Below are 17,131 nucleotides of genomic sequence, written 5' to 3' on the forward strand. Positions count from 1 at the left end.
TTCTAAAGCATTCTTCCATCAGAGAGAGACTCAGGTGCTGCCAAGTCTCAACATGTCTCTTACGTAGAGAAACACAGCTAGCGCTGGGAGCAGGACACATAGCCAGTCTGTGCCCCCAATCCAACATGCTTTCCCCCCCCCCCTTTTTTTTTTTTTTTAAAAGAAAACCAAAGGGTAGTGAACAGCTTGTCCAGTTGGAGTTACCAAAGAGGACATGAGCAAGCGAAATATTCTGACACATTGGACAATGACCAGGGCACCCAGGATAAGAGGCGAGACAGATGCCATGGATTCTCCAAGCTCCTGGACACCCAGTGGCTTGGCTGGGTCTCCCCTGGGTGGGGATGTGCCATCTTTCCAAGCCATCCTAGGGTACTGGTTCAACACCAGCTTGGTCAAGGGCTAGTTAGTGACTGAACATCCCTTCCAAAAAGACCCATGTCTGAAACTTACTCAAAGTGTTTGAGGAGAGAGAGGAGGCAAATCAGATTCTTGTCTGTTACTTCTGCCCATTGCTCGAAGTGCTGTACACGAGCAGAGCACACCCGTTCCAATCAGAGGCCTTCCCGTGAACGGTTACAAAGCACGGCAGCCCGCTGGGGAGGGAGGGACTCATGATTTGTCCCATTCTGAGAAGCTCATGGCTTTCCCAACACCTAAACCGGGGCAGGCTGGAGAAACAGAGCACACTGGGCAAGTCCTTACATCTAAGCATCTTACTGTATCAACGACACGCCGCCCCCTGTCAAAGCATATGGTTTTCCACCATTTCTTGTCGTGATGCCAGGGGAGACGGGGAAGGAGGAACAGAGCTGAGCTGAGCTGACACGAGGAGAGGAGAGATGTTCCACTTTTACAGACCAGAAGTTGGAGTCACTCTGCATCCTAGTAAAAGGCCAGGAAGCGGGGGCCCACTTAAATCCTCCCCTACAACCACCTTCCTGAGTGGCGGAGGTGGAAATCAACGTCAAGAAGTTGAGACAAAAAGGGAGTTACACAGCATGCCTTCTCCTGGACTTAGGCTGGCAAATGTTAAACCTCAAACAGTTTCAAAAGCCTTACATCTGTGCCGCTCATTGAATCGATTATCACAGCCTTCACGTTCCAAACAAGCTGCAAAACACAGCCCCTAGCTGCTAGCGGACAGCACTGGGCTTTTAGTTAGTTCCTGCTGTCCTGCCTGCCCGCTACCTTAGTTCCTCAGAGTCCTTTGAAACCTGCCTCTTGCCAAAACAGAGAAGGCAGCTCTGTAGCTGGAGGGTTTTGATTGGAGCAGCTGCTAGCACCTTTGTCTGGGCCCCCCCGGGGGCCGAGCAATTTTGTTTTTAAATCTCATTCTCTATGACAAGGCTAGGGTGTGAAACACTGGGACGGGGTGGGCGGCGTAATAGGTGCCTATATAAGACAAAGCCCCTAATATCGTGACCTCTGGCCACCCTAAAACAAGGCACTCCCCAACATCAGCCTATTACCCAGTTTTTATTTAGATGAAATTCCTATTTGGTAAAGCGTGAGGCAGCGCCAGGCAGCACAGGCTGCCGATTGACACCTGTCAGTTAGAATGCCACAAACAAACCATTCCTGTAAGCACCCTGCTTGAATTGTAGCTATGTGTTGCCCTATGCTATGAAGTGTGTGTTGGGCTGAAACGCACCTGGCACTTCTCATCCTCAAAGTGCTTTAAACCCCATTACTTCTCATGGCCGTATCACCCAAACTTCAAAAACAGGGAAACTAAGGCAGCAAGATTAAGTGATTTACCCAAGGTCAAAAGAGAGCCCTGTTTACAACCTGTCTCCCACTCACACCTTTCCCAGTAACCTACAGGTCAGTCACCCTGCAGACACTGAATAACTCTCCTTGGCTCCCTAATGAAGGGGTTATATATATATATATATATATAACTCTGGGGCAGTCTGGTCCAAAGGGGTGGAGATAGATATCTATCTTTGCAGCAGGATTGGAGACAGGTAGACACCCTCCTCCGTATTGCGTGTGATGAATCAGAAACCCCAGCAAGGTTTCCACTTACAAAGGAAGACTCACAGCAGAGAGGTACAGTATCCCAAGGAAAAGGGCAGAAGTAGCACTGAACCAGTACCAGACGTGACCCCGGAGGGAAAAGCTCTGCAATCTAAGCACCTGCTCTGGAGCTACATGTTCAAGTGTGGTCAAGCTACACTCATCCCCCCAGCAGCCCTGCACTGAGAAGAGCTATTGCACCCACCGATTTCCTTTCTGCATCATGTGAAATGCAAGCGCCCCACACAGAGAATGTAAGAACGGGCCATACTGTCTCAGACCAGTGGTCCATCTAGCCCAGTATCCAGCCTTCCAAGTAGCTGGTGCTACAGAGGCAAGGAACAGAAAAGGGCAATTGATCGAGTGATCCAGGCCATTGTACGGCGCCAGCTCCTGGTAGTTAGAAGTTTAGGGAGACACAGAACATGGGACTGCATCCCTGGCCATCTTAGCTAATAGCCATTGATGGACCTATCATCCATGAACTCATCTCATTCTTTTGCTATATTTTGGCCTTCTCAACATCCCCTAGCAATGAGTTCCACAGGCTTTCTGTGCGCTGTGGGAAGTAGTACTTCCTCATGTTAGTTTTAAACTGCTGCCTATTCGTGTCACCTGGTGACCCCCAGTTCTTGTGTTACGGGAAGTGGTAAATAGCATTGACTGGAGACTCACCAGCAGTCAGGCAGGTTGAGAGTAATGCTGGCCTGGATGCTGGCTCCAAATCGCAGGTATCCCAAGGTCCCCAGGCTGATGTACAAGATGGTGACTATGGCCATTCCCACATACAGGATCACTGGGAAGTGCCGGGGATTCTTCATTTTATTTTCCAGGGGGAGCACCTAGGAAGAAAAGGAGAAGGAAAACCAAACTGAATTCATTTCCCTACCCGTCACCTCCATGGGTTTGGAGTCTAGTGCGCCACCTCTGAGCCAGCATCTTCCTGGATGTGGCTCGCTCAAGAAGACTCTTTGGGTCTGTGCCCCATAGTCAGAGGGGACCCTAAGCAGCAGCGAGTAGCAGCCATGGCACACAGCTGACTGTTGCTGTTTAGCCATTTGCCAGCAGCTGAACAGGACGAGATGCTCCCTGGATCATGGGTAACCTCCCCAACCCATACCATGCTGCAACAAGACCCACAGAAAAGGAGCAGGGAATCATGTGACTGCGGAGACTACCCAAGTCGCTCCACTGTAGAGGAGTTAAGGAGGTGGGACGGTAACAGTAGGGTGAATGCAGGCCCGGGGGTGGATTACACCGTTTAAGACTCTGGTATGAGGTAGCCAGGCTCCTAGGAATCATGTGGTCAAATCCTAATGGGGTCAGCTCATCCCTTCAACCTTTCAAAAGAAGAGGCGCCACACAATGTACCATAGCACCGAAAGTCCTGCCGCCATCTCCTCTGTGCGGTTAGACGCCCCTGACCTTAAATCCTGCTCTTGGACAAGATTTCCCCTGTTGCGTGCTGCACCAGCTGCTCACCACACTCCACTCCAGAGGGGGGGCATTATCACCATCTCCCTGTCCAACCCAGTCTCCCTGCACTGCTGGCTTTCAGAGAACTACTGGCTAGGACTGCTGGGGGAGGGGAGAAAATACTATTGCATGGGTGGGACTAGTCTACACTGGGATGATAAAGTTACACTTTAGTTTGCCCTACATCTAGCACTGCTAACTGGCTTCACTACCTCTGTGAATCCTGAAGGTTTCCATTCCCCCCTTCACAATAAACGGTTTCAAGAGACCCCCTTCTCTCCTTAATAAATAAAAGAATCGCCCCCTCCCATTCTTCCCAATTACTTAAGACTAACTGGCTTTACCATGTCATCTCCTGTTGAAAGTACCAGCACTGCATCCCTGTAAGTGATACGTGAACTTCATTCAGGATGTACCAGAATGCCATTAAACTCATGTACCTTCTCCGTACAGCCTCATCCGCTATTCTCATGCTTGGGCCATAGGTAATGTAGCTGCTAAAGGAGTTGTGTAGGAGTTAGCAGGTGTCAGGTATAATTTACAGAAAGCTACTATGCCTTCCCTTCTCTGTAAACACAGTGCTGGCAGCAGTCCCCAATCATTTCAACCAGACGGTGATGGATTAGCAAAAGCCACAGGTTTAAGCTATTTCAACTTTTCCACAAAATACTGAAAAACAACAAAGCAGCAATGCCTCTTAGGAATTGTAGTTTGGGTGCCTTATGCTCCCAGTCTCCTCAAAGGGCTGGGTTTGCTAGCTGGACTACATCTCCCATGATGCCTCCTCCCCTTTTGGAGACGGGAATTCATTATAGGAGTCACTGACTTTATGCAAAGAAAAGTCCAGACAGCGAGCCCTCCTCTACAAGAGAATGGGAGCACAGAACCCCCAAATTGCACCATTTTGAATCGAAATATTTCAGGTTTTGTGCATTTGGTTTTCAACATATCAAAGTTTTCCATGGAAATCAGACTTTTTGAACAATTTCATTCCACTGAAGATGCAATTTTTTGTAAGCTGCTGAGACAAACAATTTTCAAGAAGCCCTAGTAATCAAAAGTAACAGGAAAGACAAAAGACAACACTTTTCTGGGGGGGGGGGTGGTGGTAGGAGTGCATTGTGAAGTTTGCAGCATGTTGCTTTACCTCTACTCAAGACTATGGCCACTGTGCTTAAGAACGGCCATACTGGGTCAGACCAGTGGTTCATCTAGCCCAGTAGCCTATCCATGACAGTGGCCAGCGCCAGATGGTTCTGGCAGTTGGTTAAGGAGAACCCAGAGCATTGGATTGCGTCTCTGACCATCTTGTTATGATGGATAATAGCCATTGATGGATCCATCCTCCATGAACTTACCCAATTCTTTTTTGAACTCTTTATACTTTTGGCCTTTACAACATCCTTTGGCAATGAGTTCCACAGGTTGACAGTGCATTGTGTGAAGTAGTACATCCTTATGTTTTAAACCCGCCGCCTATTCATTTCATTAGGTGATGCTTAGTTCTTGTGTTACGTGAAGGGTTAAACAACACTCCCTTGTTCACTTTCTCCACACCATTCATGCTTTTATAGACTTCTGTCATATCCCCTCCTCCCCCTTACTTGTCTATTTTCTTAGCTGTTTTCAGTCTTTTTAATCTTTCCTCATATGGAAGCTGTTCCATACTCCTAATCATTGTCTTGCCCTTCTCTGCCATCCTTTCCAATTCTAATTGATCTTTATTGATATGGGGCAACCAGAACCGTACACAGTATTCAAGGTGTAGGCAGACCATGGATTTATATAGTGACTTTATGTATTTTCTGTTTTATTATCTAGCCCTTTCCTAATGATTCCTACCATTGTTAGACTGCTGCTGCACAAAGAGCGGATGCTTTCAGAAAACGCTCCACAATGACTAAATGATTGCTTTCTGGAGTATTAACAGCTAATTTAGACCCCATCATTTCGTATGTATAGTTGGCATTATGTTTTCCAATGCACTTACTTTGTATTTATCAACACTGAATTTCATCTGCCATTTTGTTAGACCCCTTTGTAACTTCACAGTAGGCTATGGGCTTAACTATCTTGAGTAATTTTGTATCATCTGAAAATTTTGCCACATCACTGTTCACCCCTTTTCCAGATCAGTTATGAATGTATGTTGAACAGCACAGGTCCCCGGACAGATCTTTGGGGGACCCCACTATTTACCTCTCTTCATTGTGAAAACTGGGGATTTATTCCTATCCTTAGTTTCTTATCTTTTAACCAGGTACTGATCCATGAGAGGACCTTCCCTCTTATCCCATGACTGCTTACTTTGCTTAAGAGCCTTTGGTAAGTGACCTTGTCAAAGGCTTTCTTAAAAGTCCAGTTTCCTTTTCCCACTGGATCACCGTTGTTATTAGCTTGTTGACACCCTCAAAGAATTGTAATAGATTTGTAAAGTGAAATCTTGCCTCACCAAAGCCGTGTTGCCTGTTGCCAACAAATCATGTCCATCTGCGGGACTGATAATTCTGTTCTTTACTATACTTTCAACCCATTTGCCAAAGTTAGGTTTTCCAGCCTTTAATTGCCAGGATCGCTTCTGCCGTGGAGCCTTTTTCAAAAATAGGCATAACATTAGCTGTCGTCCCATCATCTAGTACAGAGGCTAATTTAAGCCATAGGCTACATACCATTAGTAGTTTTGCAATTTCATATTTGAGCTCCTTCAGAACTCTTGGGTGAATACCATCTGGTCCTGGGGACTTACTGCTGTTTAATTGATCAATTTGTTCCAAAAGCCCCTCTACTGACACCTCAGTCTGGGAGAGTTCCTCAGGTTTGTCACCTAAAATGAATGGCTCGGGTGTGAGGATCTCCCCCACGTCCTCGGCCATGAAAACTAACACAAAGAATTCATTTAGCTTCTCCACAATAGCCTGGTCTTCCTTGAAGGCTCCTTTAGCACCTCGATCATCCAGTGGCCCCTCAGACTGTTTGGCAGGTTTCCTACTTCTGATGTACTTACATTTTTGCTGTTAGAATTTGAAGAGCAACTAGCTCAGGACACAAACACTTTCTTGGCCAGTCTTATTCTTTTACAGTTGACTTGTCAGTGGTGCTTTTGGGTCTTCAAATATAGACTTTTGTGAGATCCTGTGATAGCTGCTATGTGTCTTAGACTGCACTGGGTTTTAAAGAGGGAGCATCAACAGGTCACAGAAGCACAGCTGTTGGAGTAGAGGACTGTGAGAGAAGCAAATTAAGCCAAAGAAAAAGCTTTTATTCCCACCGCTCCATGCTTGCTTTGTGAACACGGCTGGGGAGAGAGGGCTTGTACACAGTCTTTACAGTTCTGTGCAGTGCATTTTTCAATACTCTAGTGTCTTTGATAAGAACTAGATAAGTTCCTGGAGGATAGGTCCATCAATAGCTACTAGCCAAGATGGTCAGGGATGCAACCCTATGCTCTGGGTGTCCTGAGCCTCTGACTGCCAGAATCTGGGAATGGGCAACAGGGAATGGATCATTTGATGATCACCTGTTCTGTTCATTCTCTCTGAAGACCAGTGCTTTGGCCACTGTCGGAAGACAGGATACTGGGCTAGAGGGACCACTGGTCTGACCCAGTCTGGCCATTCTCATGTTCTTAATGGACTTGGTGCTTCCAGCTCATGTGTTTACAAAGGTAACACAAAGACATGAAACCAGCTGTCCCCTTAGAAAGGGAGCTCTGGGAAATCGCCTCCGAGGTTTAACCAAGATAATAAAAGTGCTCCACCCACCCACCCCTTCCTTTTTCACATCAGCATGCTGCTCTATTTACAGCACCTACTAGAAAGTAGGCAAACATAATTGGCACCACCGGAAATTGAACCGAAACCGCTGCAAGATAGCAGGCTACTCAAGTGGAGGGACTAGACCAAGCACTCCAATCCTCATGTCACTTTGTCTTTCCTGTCTCTAGCAAGGCAGCTTTAAAACCCAGCGAAGTTCACTCCTATAGGCCACACTCTTCTGTGCCACACAGGTAGACCAAGGTCTTTAAGTCAGAACGCCGGCTTTGAAAGTATTAGATCTGAAGAGGAAGCAATTGAACAATTGCTGCTTTAGTATAAAGGTCTTTCAAGATTTCTTTAAAGGGCTCGATACCCCTCCATTCTCCTAGTAGCAGCGAGGTTTGACAGAGGGAAGCTGTGTCTGTGTAGTGGATGCACAATGAATACCAGTCACTCAGGTCAAACATTTGGCTTACAAGGAGAGAGAGAGAGAGAGAGAGAGATCAGCACATACAGAACAGATGCTGCAGAGAGCATGAATAGCAGCCGATTCTTGCACCGCTGACAAGCCGACACTTACCACTCCGATACCTTCAAAAGCAAAGATCGCCGTGCCAAAAAACAGAGGATAGGTCTTCCAGCCCGCTACAAGAGGCAGGTTGCTGGGATCTGGAATGCCCTAGAAAAGAGCAACTTGGATTTAAATGCAAGAGAGAAACCAAGGCCTGGTTCAAAGATTCTTTTCTGTCGCACTTGCTCACCGCTCAGTCAAAACGTGGACTCAAATGCTCCTGAAAGCAGGTGTGCATCCAGCACTGCAAGAGCTGGTCAAGTTTCTCCCTGTACAGTGCACCTAATGCTTTACCTACCGTCCCCCACCGACTCTAGTGTACGCCCTCCCCCGACCACACACCCACTCCTCTAACTGTCTTGACCGGCAGCAATCCCGAAGAGTAGTTCATATAATGCAGAGGTAGCCAAACTGTGGCTCTTTTACAGTTAAAGTGCGGTTAAAAGCCCTCCATGCCCCCACGTACTCCACCTGCCAGACTTGGGGTAGTGGGGAGGTCTGGGCTCCTGCTCTGCGGCAGGGTGGTGGGTCTCAGGGCTTATGGCCTGTGAGAGCAGGACTCTTGGGGCTTCAGCCCCACTCCTGATCCCCGAGACACACCCCTCCCCTCTGGGCCAGGCAGAATCCCCAAGACCCCCTCCTTCTCCGCCAGGCTGAAGCTCCGAGCCCCAGCAGGCATGCCCGGCTCTCAAACTTCTGAAGATCATCATATGCAGTCCCTGAGTGAGGTCTGGAAGGTCTCTAGATTGGCGAGGCATTCGGCTTTGCTCTTTGCACATACCGTGATGATATACCAGTTTATCATGATGAGACTGCTCAGCATGGCGAGGTTGGCCAGCATGGAAAAGATGGACAGGAACTTGAGATTCCGTATGTACACGAGCAGCACCAGGAACGGCAGTAAGGAGAGGATGAACAACCGGGAGTCCATAGTGGGAGTCAGCACCGTGGTTTTGTTGGAATGGCAGTCATTGGTGGTGCCATTTGCTGCAGAGATCACCTGGAGGGAGGAGCCAAAAAAAAAAAAAAACAACACACAACCCTGGATCCTGAACTGTTCCCTGTCATAACCTGAACTTGGCAACCGAGTCGCGTGGCTGATGGCGAGTCCTAGCCACACAGTTATGGTCTCACAATTTAAGAGCCACACAACCTTTATCTTTTAGAGATAGGCTGCATTTGCGAAACTAAAATACTGCAAGTTCTTTTAATAACCCAACAGACGGCTGTAGGGCAGGGAGGGAGGGGACATTTAACATGGCTTTGCTATGCAAACACTTTGAACTTCTATAGCAGCTTCCATATGAATTTTACAGAGCTTTGTAAACACCAGATGAAACTCAGACTCCCAAGCGAGAAGCGTTAGGGTCCCTAGATGGGGAAAGCGAGGCGTAGCAACTCAGAGACTTGCATTGAGGTCACACAGCACGCCCGATGAAAAGCTAGGAATAGAGCCCAGTCCTGTGCTTTAGACACAACAGCATCCGCCCCCTGCCATAGTCACAGATCCTGGGTACTCAAAGACACTCTTACAGTTAAAGCACAGCTTTACACCTCGCCTATCACATCAAGTGCAAATCCGTCAAATTGCTGGACAGCTGAGCTAGGATTTCCAAACGAGTTGCAAATAACCCTTTTTAGCCAAACCATAACTAGTCTATTAAAGAGACAGTACAGTATATTTTTACAGAACTCAGTGCACACACACGCTCTGCATAAAGCGGGAACAGCCGGTTTCTTTTTTTGCCGCATCATGATTGGATTAAAGGCACTTTGGTGCTAGTATACAATGTATTACCCAAGCTGTAACCACTCCTGGGGCGGCGAAGCACAGCACAAAATATAAACACATACTGTGCAAAGACTTAATGTTCCAGATCTCATAGGAGGATTTACTTTACGATCATGTAAAATAATGCCCCCAAATATGGGCTTCTGAAACCAGCAAGGGGCTTTTCCCCACCCTCAGCTAGTAAAGAAGCAAACAAACATCTAATCTCCATTTCTAATGGTCGGCTTCTTTGTAGCTCAGCGAGCACTGGAACATCGAGATCGCTCCATTATTAAAGCAACATGAAGGGTTCCCATGGCAGGAAGCCTGCCTTGAAACAGCAGTGACAGTCAGCCAATGTGGTCAGCGAACTAACAGCTGGCTGCATTTGTCCACCTGCCCTCTAGTCATGATTGACTATGACAGGGTCTGTGAGGTGAAAGAAAAAACAGCCCATCATACAGACAGAGCACTGATGCAGAGCAGCCACTTCACACTAATTCACTGCCCTGTGGAAACAGACAGGACACCCCCAAAAGACAGAAGGCAATGTAATGCTGGGAAGGACATGAAACCCCCAGGAATTCACTCCAGTGTACTCCCGAGTGTGGTGACTGGAAGATCCCCTCCCTGCTCTCTCCACCTCCTGAGGCTATTGGTTTTCATGACATTATGGCCCAGTTCTTTGGAGCAACCTGAGGTGTCCTCTCTTCTCCCCCCTACATCTCCACCCTTTCCCAGATGAGTAATAATTTCCACTGATCTGAATAAAACTCAACTAAGCATGTTTCCAGCGTTCTCATACTTCCACCAGCATCCGACAGATCAAAACACCCGCTGAGCTGGCACACACCTGTGGATTTCTCACAGTGACTAAGCTCCCTGCAGAGTGTTTATTAAGTAGGTATGACTGCGGATGCAGTCTCCTTTCCAGCCACTTAGTTAAAAAAGATCCATCACAGCATCAAGGGAGCTCCCCCAGAAAAGCTCCCCTCATGCTGGGCAAGCAGGTGGGCAGGGTTTCCTCTGATGCTTTGTGGGACACTTGGCAGCCCCTTTCCCATCCGGCTCCCCCTGTGCATGGCCTGGCTCAGAGCGTGGAACACAGTCAGATCTTCAATGCCCGGTGTGCCCTTGACTCCCTCCTACATACCGTCCCTCGAGAGGCATCAGCACGAAGGGAATCTCCTTGGCCATTATTTATTTAAAAGCTACAGCACTTTCATTTTATACCCTGCCTGCTATATTCCAGCCATTTAAAAAGGAAAGGAGTGACTGGCATGGGGAGGCATGCAGGGGACTCCCAGCTTGCTCTGAAGTTTTGCAAATGCCTGTTTCTAGGCTGTAATATTTTGGTCTAATTTCAGTTGCTGGGCTTAGGGTGTAGGTGCCGGCCGGTAACATGTGATATACAGGAGGTCAGCCTACATGATCTGATGGTCCCTGCCCTGGGAAGTTTGCAGTCCAGAGAAGAGAGACCTAATTCATTTGGTTCTGTTTAAAAGAGCTCTCATTGGCATCATTCTACAACAGGAACCTCCCCTTGAAATTGAGCTGGTTTCAATAGGAGCTTCTAGGTGTTACCGTACTGTCTGGTTCAATATCCCATCGGACTGTGGCCAGTACCAACTGCTTTGAAGGAAGGTGCAAGATTCCCCACAATACACAATGTGGGATAATCCCCTTCCCCTCTTAATCCCGGAGGCTTGGAAGCATCCACAGCCAAGGGATGTGGCAGGCAAGTTTTATCTAGTGCAGATTTTTTTCCAGGTCCTGCCTTTAGTTCCCTCTGTGAGTGTGGAAGACAAGAGGTCTAACAGCCATTTATCACCTGTGATAAATACATGATAGGGGGAGGTTATATCTGTCACTTTCCCACTTTGCACAAATGTGGCTGGGATATTGATCATTGCCTTTGGTCTGAAGGGTTATATTTTCCTGTACCGCTCTAGTTATGGAAGCAAGTCTCTTCTCCCTGGGTTTGGGTTTTAGTTTGCGGGAGGAGGAACAACCTGAGCTCCTCCCCACCCCAAATCTGGAGAGAATTCTTAAACAAAAACTCCCCTCCCCACCCCCTTATCGCCAAAAAAGCTGAAGTCTTACCTGTTTCAGATTGTCAGCCAGAAATACGAAATAAACACAGCAGAACCCCAGCTGGGTGAGAATCAGGAAAAATCCCACTACGTATCTGGGGAGGAGGGGGAAAGAAAGTGTTTAAAAAAGAAACATAAATGCTAAAAGACACAGACTCATCCTAGAGGTGCATCCTTTGATCCTAATGCTACATCAACAGCGTGAGTGATTCCTCGGCTAGGAGACTGCAATACAGAGCTAGAGGTCAAAGGGTGATCTGGATTGCTTGCTTTTGCTGATGGTAGGAGGGGGCGTTGCCGGAGGAAGAAGCTTCCCCTCTCCCTCCCTTTCACCAGGAAGCTCACACAGCAAAAGGCCCTTTGAGTACTCTGACCTTTTTAAGGTGGAAGCTCTCAACTCGGAGACAAGCCAATACCTGGAACAGGCCCATCAGAAGCAGCAGCAAGCAGAGAAAGGTGCGTGAACAGATCTGTTCACGCAAGGGTGGTTTCCAACCACTGTCTCAGCAAATGGATAAGATGGGATCCTGCATCTTATGCTTAAAAATGCCTAGCTCTCTGTTCACCTTCTCCACCCCATCTCCCATTTTAGAAGGGGCTCAGTGTCCTGTGCTAGACCTGGGTAAGTCTGACATCGTGGCCTCTAGAGATTTAGCCCAAGAGTGCCATAAAGGCATCTCAACTATTGTGACCAAGGAGGGGACCTTATTTTGCAGTTTGGCGAGGTGCAGAAGCACAGAGTTTACACTGGGTGGGGATGAAGATCTGGACCCCCAAAATTCATAGATTCCAAGGCCAGACGGGACCATGTGCTCATCTAGTCTGATCTCCTGTAGAGCACAAGCCACAGAACTGCTCCCAAGTAATTCTGCAAGCAGATCGGTTAGGAAAACATCCAGTCTTGATGTTAAAATTGTCAGTGATGGAGAATCCACCCCAAGCCTGGGGTAAGTGGTTTCAATGGTTAATTACCCTGGCTGTCAATTGAAGAGGGTCCCTCCCCACCCCCATGAGTTTGGATTGCCCATTCCGCGGAAGGCACCGGCACCAGCACCACCCCCGTAAGGAAAGCCTTGCCATCTGGGAGACTCAGCTACGCTCATCCTTTTTTGCTTTAAAAGTTTTCTCCCCGCCGCATTCAAGGCGACCAGTCCCAGCAAGAGGGGTTACAGGCTCTTGTTGCACCAGAGAGGCCCTGAGCCACAGAAGCCCTGCCTCACATATGGATTGTCAGTGTGTGTAACAGGCACACTGCTAATGCATGGACTTGGGCAACACCTGCAAGGCAGCGGAGTTACTGAAACGGATGGGAAGCCTCTGACCGGCGGTTAAGCTTCCTTGGTGTCCAGCGGCTGACAGAAATTTGTGCCAACATGCAATGAGGTAATTAGCGTCATCTGTCCCTTCCTTGCTCAGCTGTGGAGCAAATGAGTTTCCTTTTCCCACCCAGATACGTGCAGTCAAGTACCACATTTCCCCTACAGCACCACAGCTGAGCACACGGGGAAGGATGACCTCCCGCATTTCAAGGCAATAAACACAGCGAGACAGAGTCCAGCATCCAGGGGCGTAGACAAGCAACTGCAGCGCACACAACAGTTGTGTTTGCCTAGAGCCTGGTCAGACCCTAGGGCTTTGCGTTGTGCAGCCTCTCTCAGGGTAAGAAAGGTGCTCTGCACAAAGCCAGGCTCCCCTCAGACTGGGACAAGGCTGAGAAGGCAGATGTGGCGTTCCCACATCTGGAAGAACTGGTTAAGTCTCTTATTTTGCTCACTATTTGATTAGCATGTTTTAGAGCCCAGCTAGCCCTTCCTCTCCCAATCCAAACCCAAAGCAAGAAGAGAACATGGTACCTTCCCCAGATGGCGTGGGTCCGAAGCCAGGCGCTAGGGCTGGCTTCCAGCCCGTACATCACAGCATCTCCATAGTCCACAAAAGGCCTTTGATATCTGAAGGCAGAGAGAAAAGCGACAATGGTGGCCCAATCTACCTTCTAGTTTCAGAGGCACAAACCGGGGGAATAACACAAGATTGCTGGTATTAGATGCAAGGCTGAAGATATTTCTGATTGGCAAATTTTGGGCCAGGGTCCCCAAACTTTTTACATTTGTCCCCCCCCCCCCCCCATACCACTTGCCTGTGCCCCCTGGGCCGCAGTAGTGAGCCAGGGCCGGAGCCATGTCTGGGAGCAGAACTGCACCGGGCTGTGGCTAGGGCCAGAGGCTGTGGCTGAGAGAGCAGCAGTTGGGGGCAGGCCAAGAGCAGAGGCACGGTCGGGGCCGGCAGCAGGGGCCGAGTGCCGAGGCCAGGGCTGCATGTGACCCTGCAGCCGGGAGTCAGGGCCAGAGCAAGGCTGGGTGGCGCTCCTGTGGAGACTGGCCCAGGCCCTGTTGCTCCGGCCCAAACATTCCTCCACATCCCCTAGGGGTGCGCGCCCCATAGTTTGGGGACCACTCTGCTAGGCCACTGTAAATAACTCTTGTCATGCTTCTCTGTTGAACCCAGGTACCATATAATGGAGATGGAACCGTCAAGCTTGTGTAACCACAAGCAGTAACCCCACAGTATCTGCTCAGAGGAAGATGGGAATCCACCCAGGACAGGTGTGAGCTGGGGACTTGAACCAACAGACAAGGAGAGCTCTTGGATACACTAGTGCAAGCAGGGAGATAATCCCCAAATCAATCAGGGGCCATGGGAAGTGAAAACGACCGCCATTTTCTGTTTCATTCTTTAATACTTTCCCCCTCTGCGGCTCTTCCCAATCAGTGATCTCCAGGCACATCGCAGGTGTGAGTGACGTGCACCTCCCAAGGCCCCTGGGAGGTAGGGAGGCATCGCCACCCCCATTTTACAGGTGGGGAAGCAAAGGTGGAGAGAGATTAAGTGATTCACAAAGGAGTCTGAAGAACCAGGAGAGCTTTGATTCACTGCATCATGGTGGTAGTTTGAGAGACCAAGGACTGGGACAACAAATACAGGGCTGTCAGGTGCACTGCCAGGCTCAGCACTGGGATAAGGGGGCGTAGTGCGAAATCAGGACCGAGGAACACACCTGTAGCACACTGTGTGAGTGACTCTGAGGGCCAGGCACAGCACAATCACATGCTGTACACAATCACCTTTATAATAGCCTCTCTCCTTACCCAGGGTGTAAGTGTTCCTCCCCATCAGCTCCCTCTCTCTAATAGAAACTGACCTTGAAAAGTCTGTGTAACTTACCTAACCTGGCAGCTTGCAAAAAACTTCTTCCCAATAGGAGGAACTTGGTGCAACGCTCCGCAGATCTGGTTACAATATTACAAAGGCAACATCCTCTCCAACCCTCTACGTCCACCATGCACCACACCCAGGGATTCAGGAAGGAGAGCTTTCTGTCCACAGGTTGCACAAGGGCTTTCAGCACTTTGGCAGACTTCCGCGGATAGAATGCTGCCTGTGGACTTTAAAGGATGTGCCACCAAAGAACCCCATTTCTAATGGGCTCCATAAAACTCAGGCAAGGGGAGTGCTGGGAAGGGGATAGGAGGCCAACACTTCAGGCATGACAGCAGCGGGGGTTTCTCTTACTTGTTGCAGAAGTGGTGAGCGCATTTAACCAGGATGCCCATACAATGCACTGCGGCGATTCCCATCACCAGCAAACTGAGAGGGCCCAGCTAGACAGCAAGAGAGAAGAGAGAAAGGAGAGAGAGAGAGAGAAGAGTGCACTCTGATGGTTAAAACGAGAACTGCAAGACTGGGTTTACATTAGACAGCAACGTATAGAGAACTGAGAACACAAGCGCGGTCCTGCCTGCATTAGAAGAGCATACCAAGGAACCCAGGCAAAACTCCTAACACAGTGGGAATAGCTCTGTAGGATCCAGGCTCTGCCTTTCCAAATGCTGGATTGTTCCCTGCAGTCCAACACAGTCCCAGGTCTGGGGCCACCCCGCGACTGCGGACTGGTGGAGAGTAGCGGAAGCCCCAAGCGAGGTATGTTGGCTTCGACTGATGCCAAAGCACCTCAAGGAGCTTTATAGAAGATGGATGATATTTAAACCGTGCATGGCACCAGATTAGTAACAAAGTCATGGGGGAAATGGAACCGTTGGGGTTGGACTCAGTGTCAGGATCCCCAGCACCCCTGGAGCTCCAGGGGAATGGGCAGAAGGGCTGCCTGCTCCCTCCACAAACGCTGAAGCGATGCACTGTATGGCCTGTTATAGATACTGGCAAGACGAATACGCCCGTATCAGTGCCTGAGGGTTGCAGGAGCAGCTAGATACACAAGAATGTTAATCAGCAGGAAGGCTCAGCAGCATCTGATGGCTAAGGAATGCAGTTCAGCACTAGGTGCTTCTGGGACAGTGTTAACGCCCAAGTTCTACCGCCTGGGCTCGGCGGACAGGATGTTGTCACACTGCAAGGTTTTGTTTTAGGTCACAATTTACACGTGTACTTAATTGCTAGGAGCGGAGAAGAGACTGCCTGATGTTACACAATGTGTTTTCTCAGTCTAGGTAAGGGGGTGAGAGGACACCTTCTAGCAGCCAGAGGCTTTACAGTCACTGGTCTAACTGCAGCATTGGAAAGAGACCCACACGAGGCTAAGGGTCGCTGTACGATCAGCAAAAAGGGCCTGCCCCACAGCTCTGGAGTCTGCAGCCCTCGGTTTGTCTACAGGATACAGCACAGTGACCTCAGTGCACGGGCAAACCTTCCCCAACGCCCTGCTTCAAGCCCGGGCAGAGGAAATGGCACCAAGAGGAACCAAGCAGCAAAGCCCTGCTGATACCTTCCCCCAAGGAACCAGCCCAACGCCGCAGCTCTTCGCTGGGGCTTCTGAATAGCGACTGCATGGCTAGTGGCTGGCTGCTGACCTAGCAGGGAGTGGAACCGGTGACGTAGGGCCGGATGCTTTCTAGCCTATGACCAACCCCAGCAGCCATCTAAGCAGGAGGTGTTAGACACACAGAAGGCCTGAGTCCAAGCCACCAATATGCCACTGTCTAGAAACCAAGCAGGAGCCCCCCACCCACAATTGGAATGGGTGCCTGCGTGCTAGGAGGGAAGACGCGGTCTTACCACGATGCCAGCATTTTTCACAGCCAGGGGCAGTCCCAGCAGGCCAGTGCCAATATTCCCTTTCACCAGGTGGACCAAGGTTTGAAACCATCTGCGGATGAGAAGATACAGAGACGGTCAGGAGTGCCACAAGATATTCAAGCCCCAGCCCCATCCCCGAGCCCCAGTGCAAGCCTGACAGCGTACTTCAGCCCCAGCCTCCCCACCACACAGCCACTCGAGTCCTAGGCTGCCCTTGAACAGAGATTGCCAGTGGTTGGGAACAGAAAATACCCTTGCAGGATCTCTGAGCAGCAGATGCGTCTGCCGGAGCAGCAAGCAGAGCTTAGCACCTGCAGGTCTTCGTAAGCCCAGCTGCACCAGCAGGTGACAA

At 49.3% G+C, this 17,131-nt stretch overlaps 1 protein-coding gene across 2 annotated transcripts in view; it reads right to left on the bottom strand.

Annotated features, from left to right (window-relative positions):
- The window catches only part of LOC141991885 (proton-coupled amino acid transporter 1-like), a 47,610-nt gene that overhangs the window by 19,989 nt on the left and 10,490 nt on the right, over positions 1–17,131 (bottom strand). For both annotated transcript variants that reach the window (XM_074960282.1, XM_074960281.1), the window contains 7 exons: positions 16,759–16,849; positions 15,259–15,347; positions 13,542–13,637; positions 11,699–11,783; positions 8,606–8,824; positions 7,834–7,932; positions 2,698–2,864 (listed from right to left, as the gene is read on the bottom strand). In XM_074960282.1, the coding sequence (XP_074816383.1) occupies positions 2,698–2,864; positions 7,834–7,932; positions 8,606–8,824; positions 11,699–11,783; positions 13,542–13,637; positions 15,259–15,347; positions 16,759–16,849 (846 nt within the window). The remainder of the gene's footprint in view (positions 1–2,697; positions 2,865–7,833; positions 7,933–8,605; positions 8,825–11,698; positions 11,784–13,541; positions 13,638–15,258; positions 15,348–16,758; positions 16,850–17,131) is intronic.

This window comes from Natator depressus, chromosome 8 (genome assembly GCF_965152275.1).
Source record: "Natator depressus isolate rNatDep1 chromosome 8, rNatDep2.hap1, whole genome shotgun sequence".
NCBI lineage: Eukaryota > Metazoa > Chordata > Testudines > Cheloniidae > Natator > Natator depressus.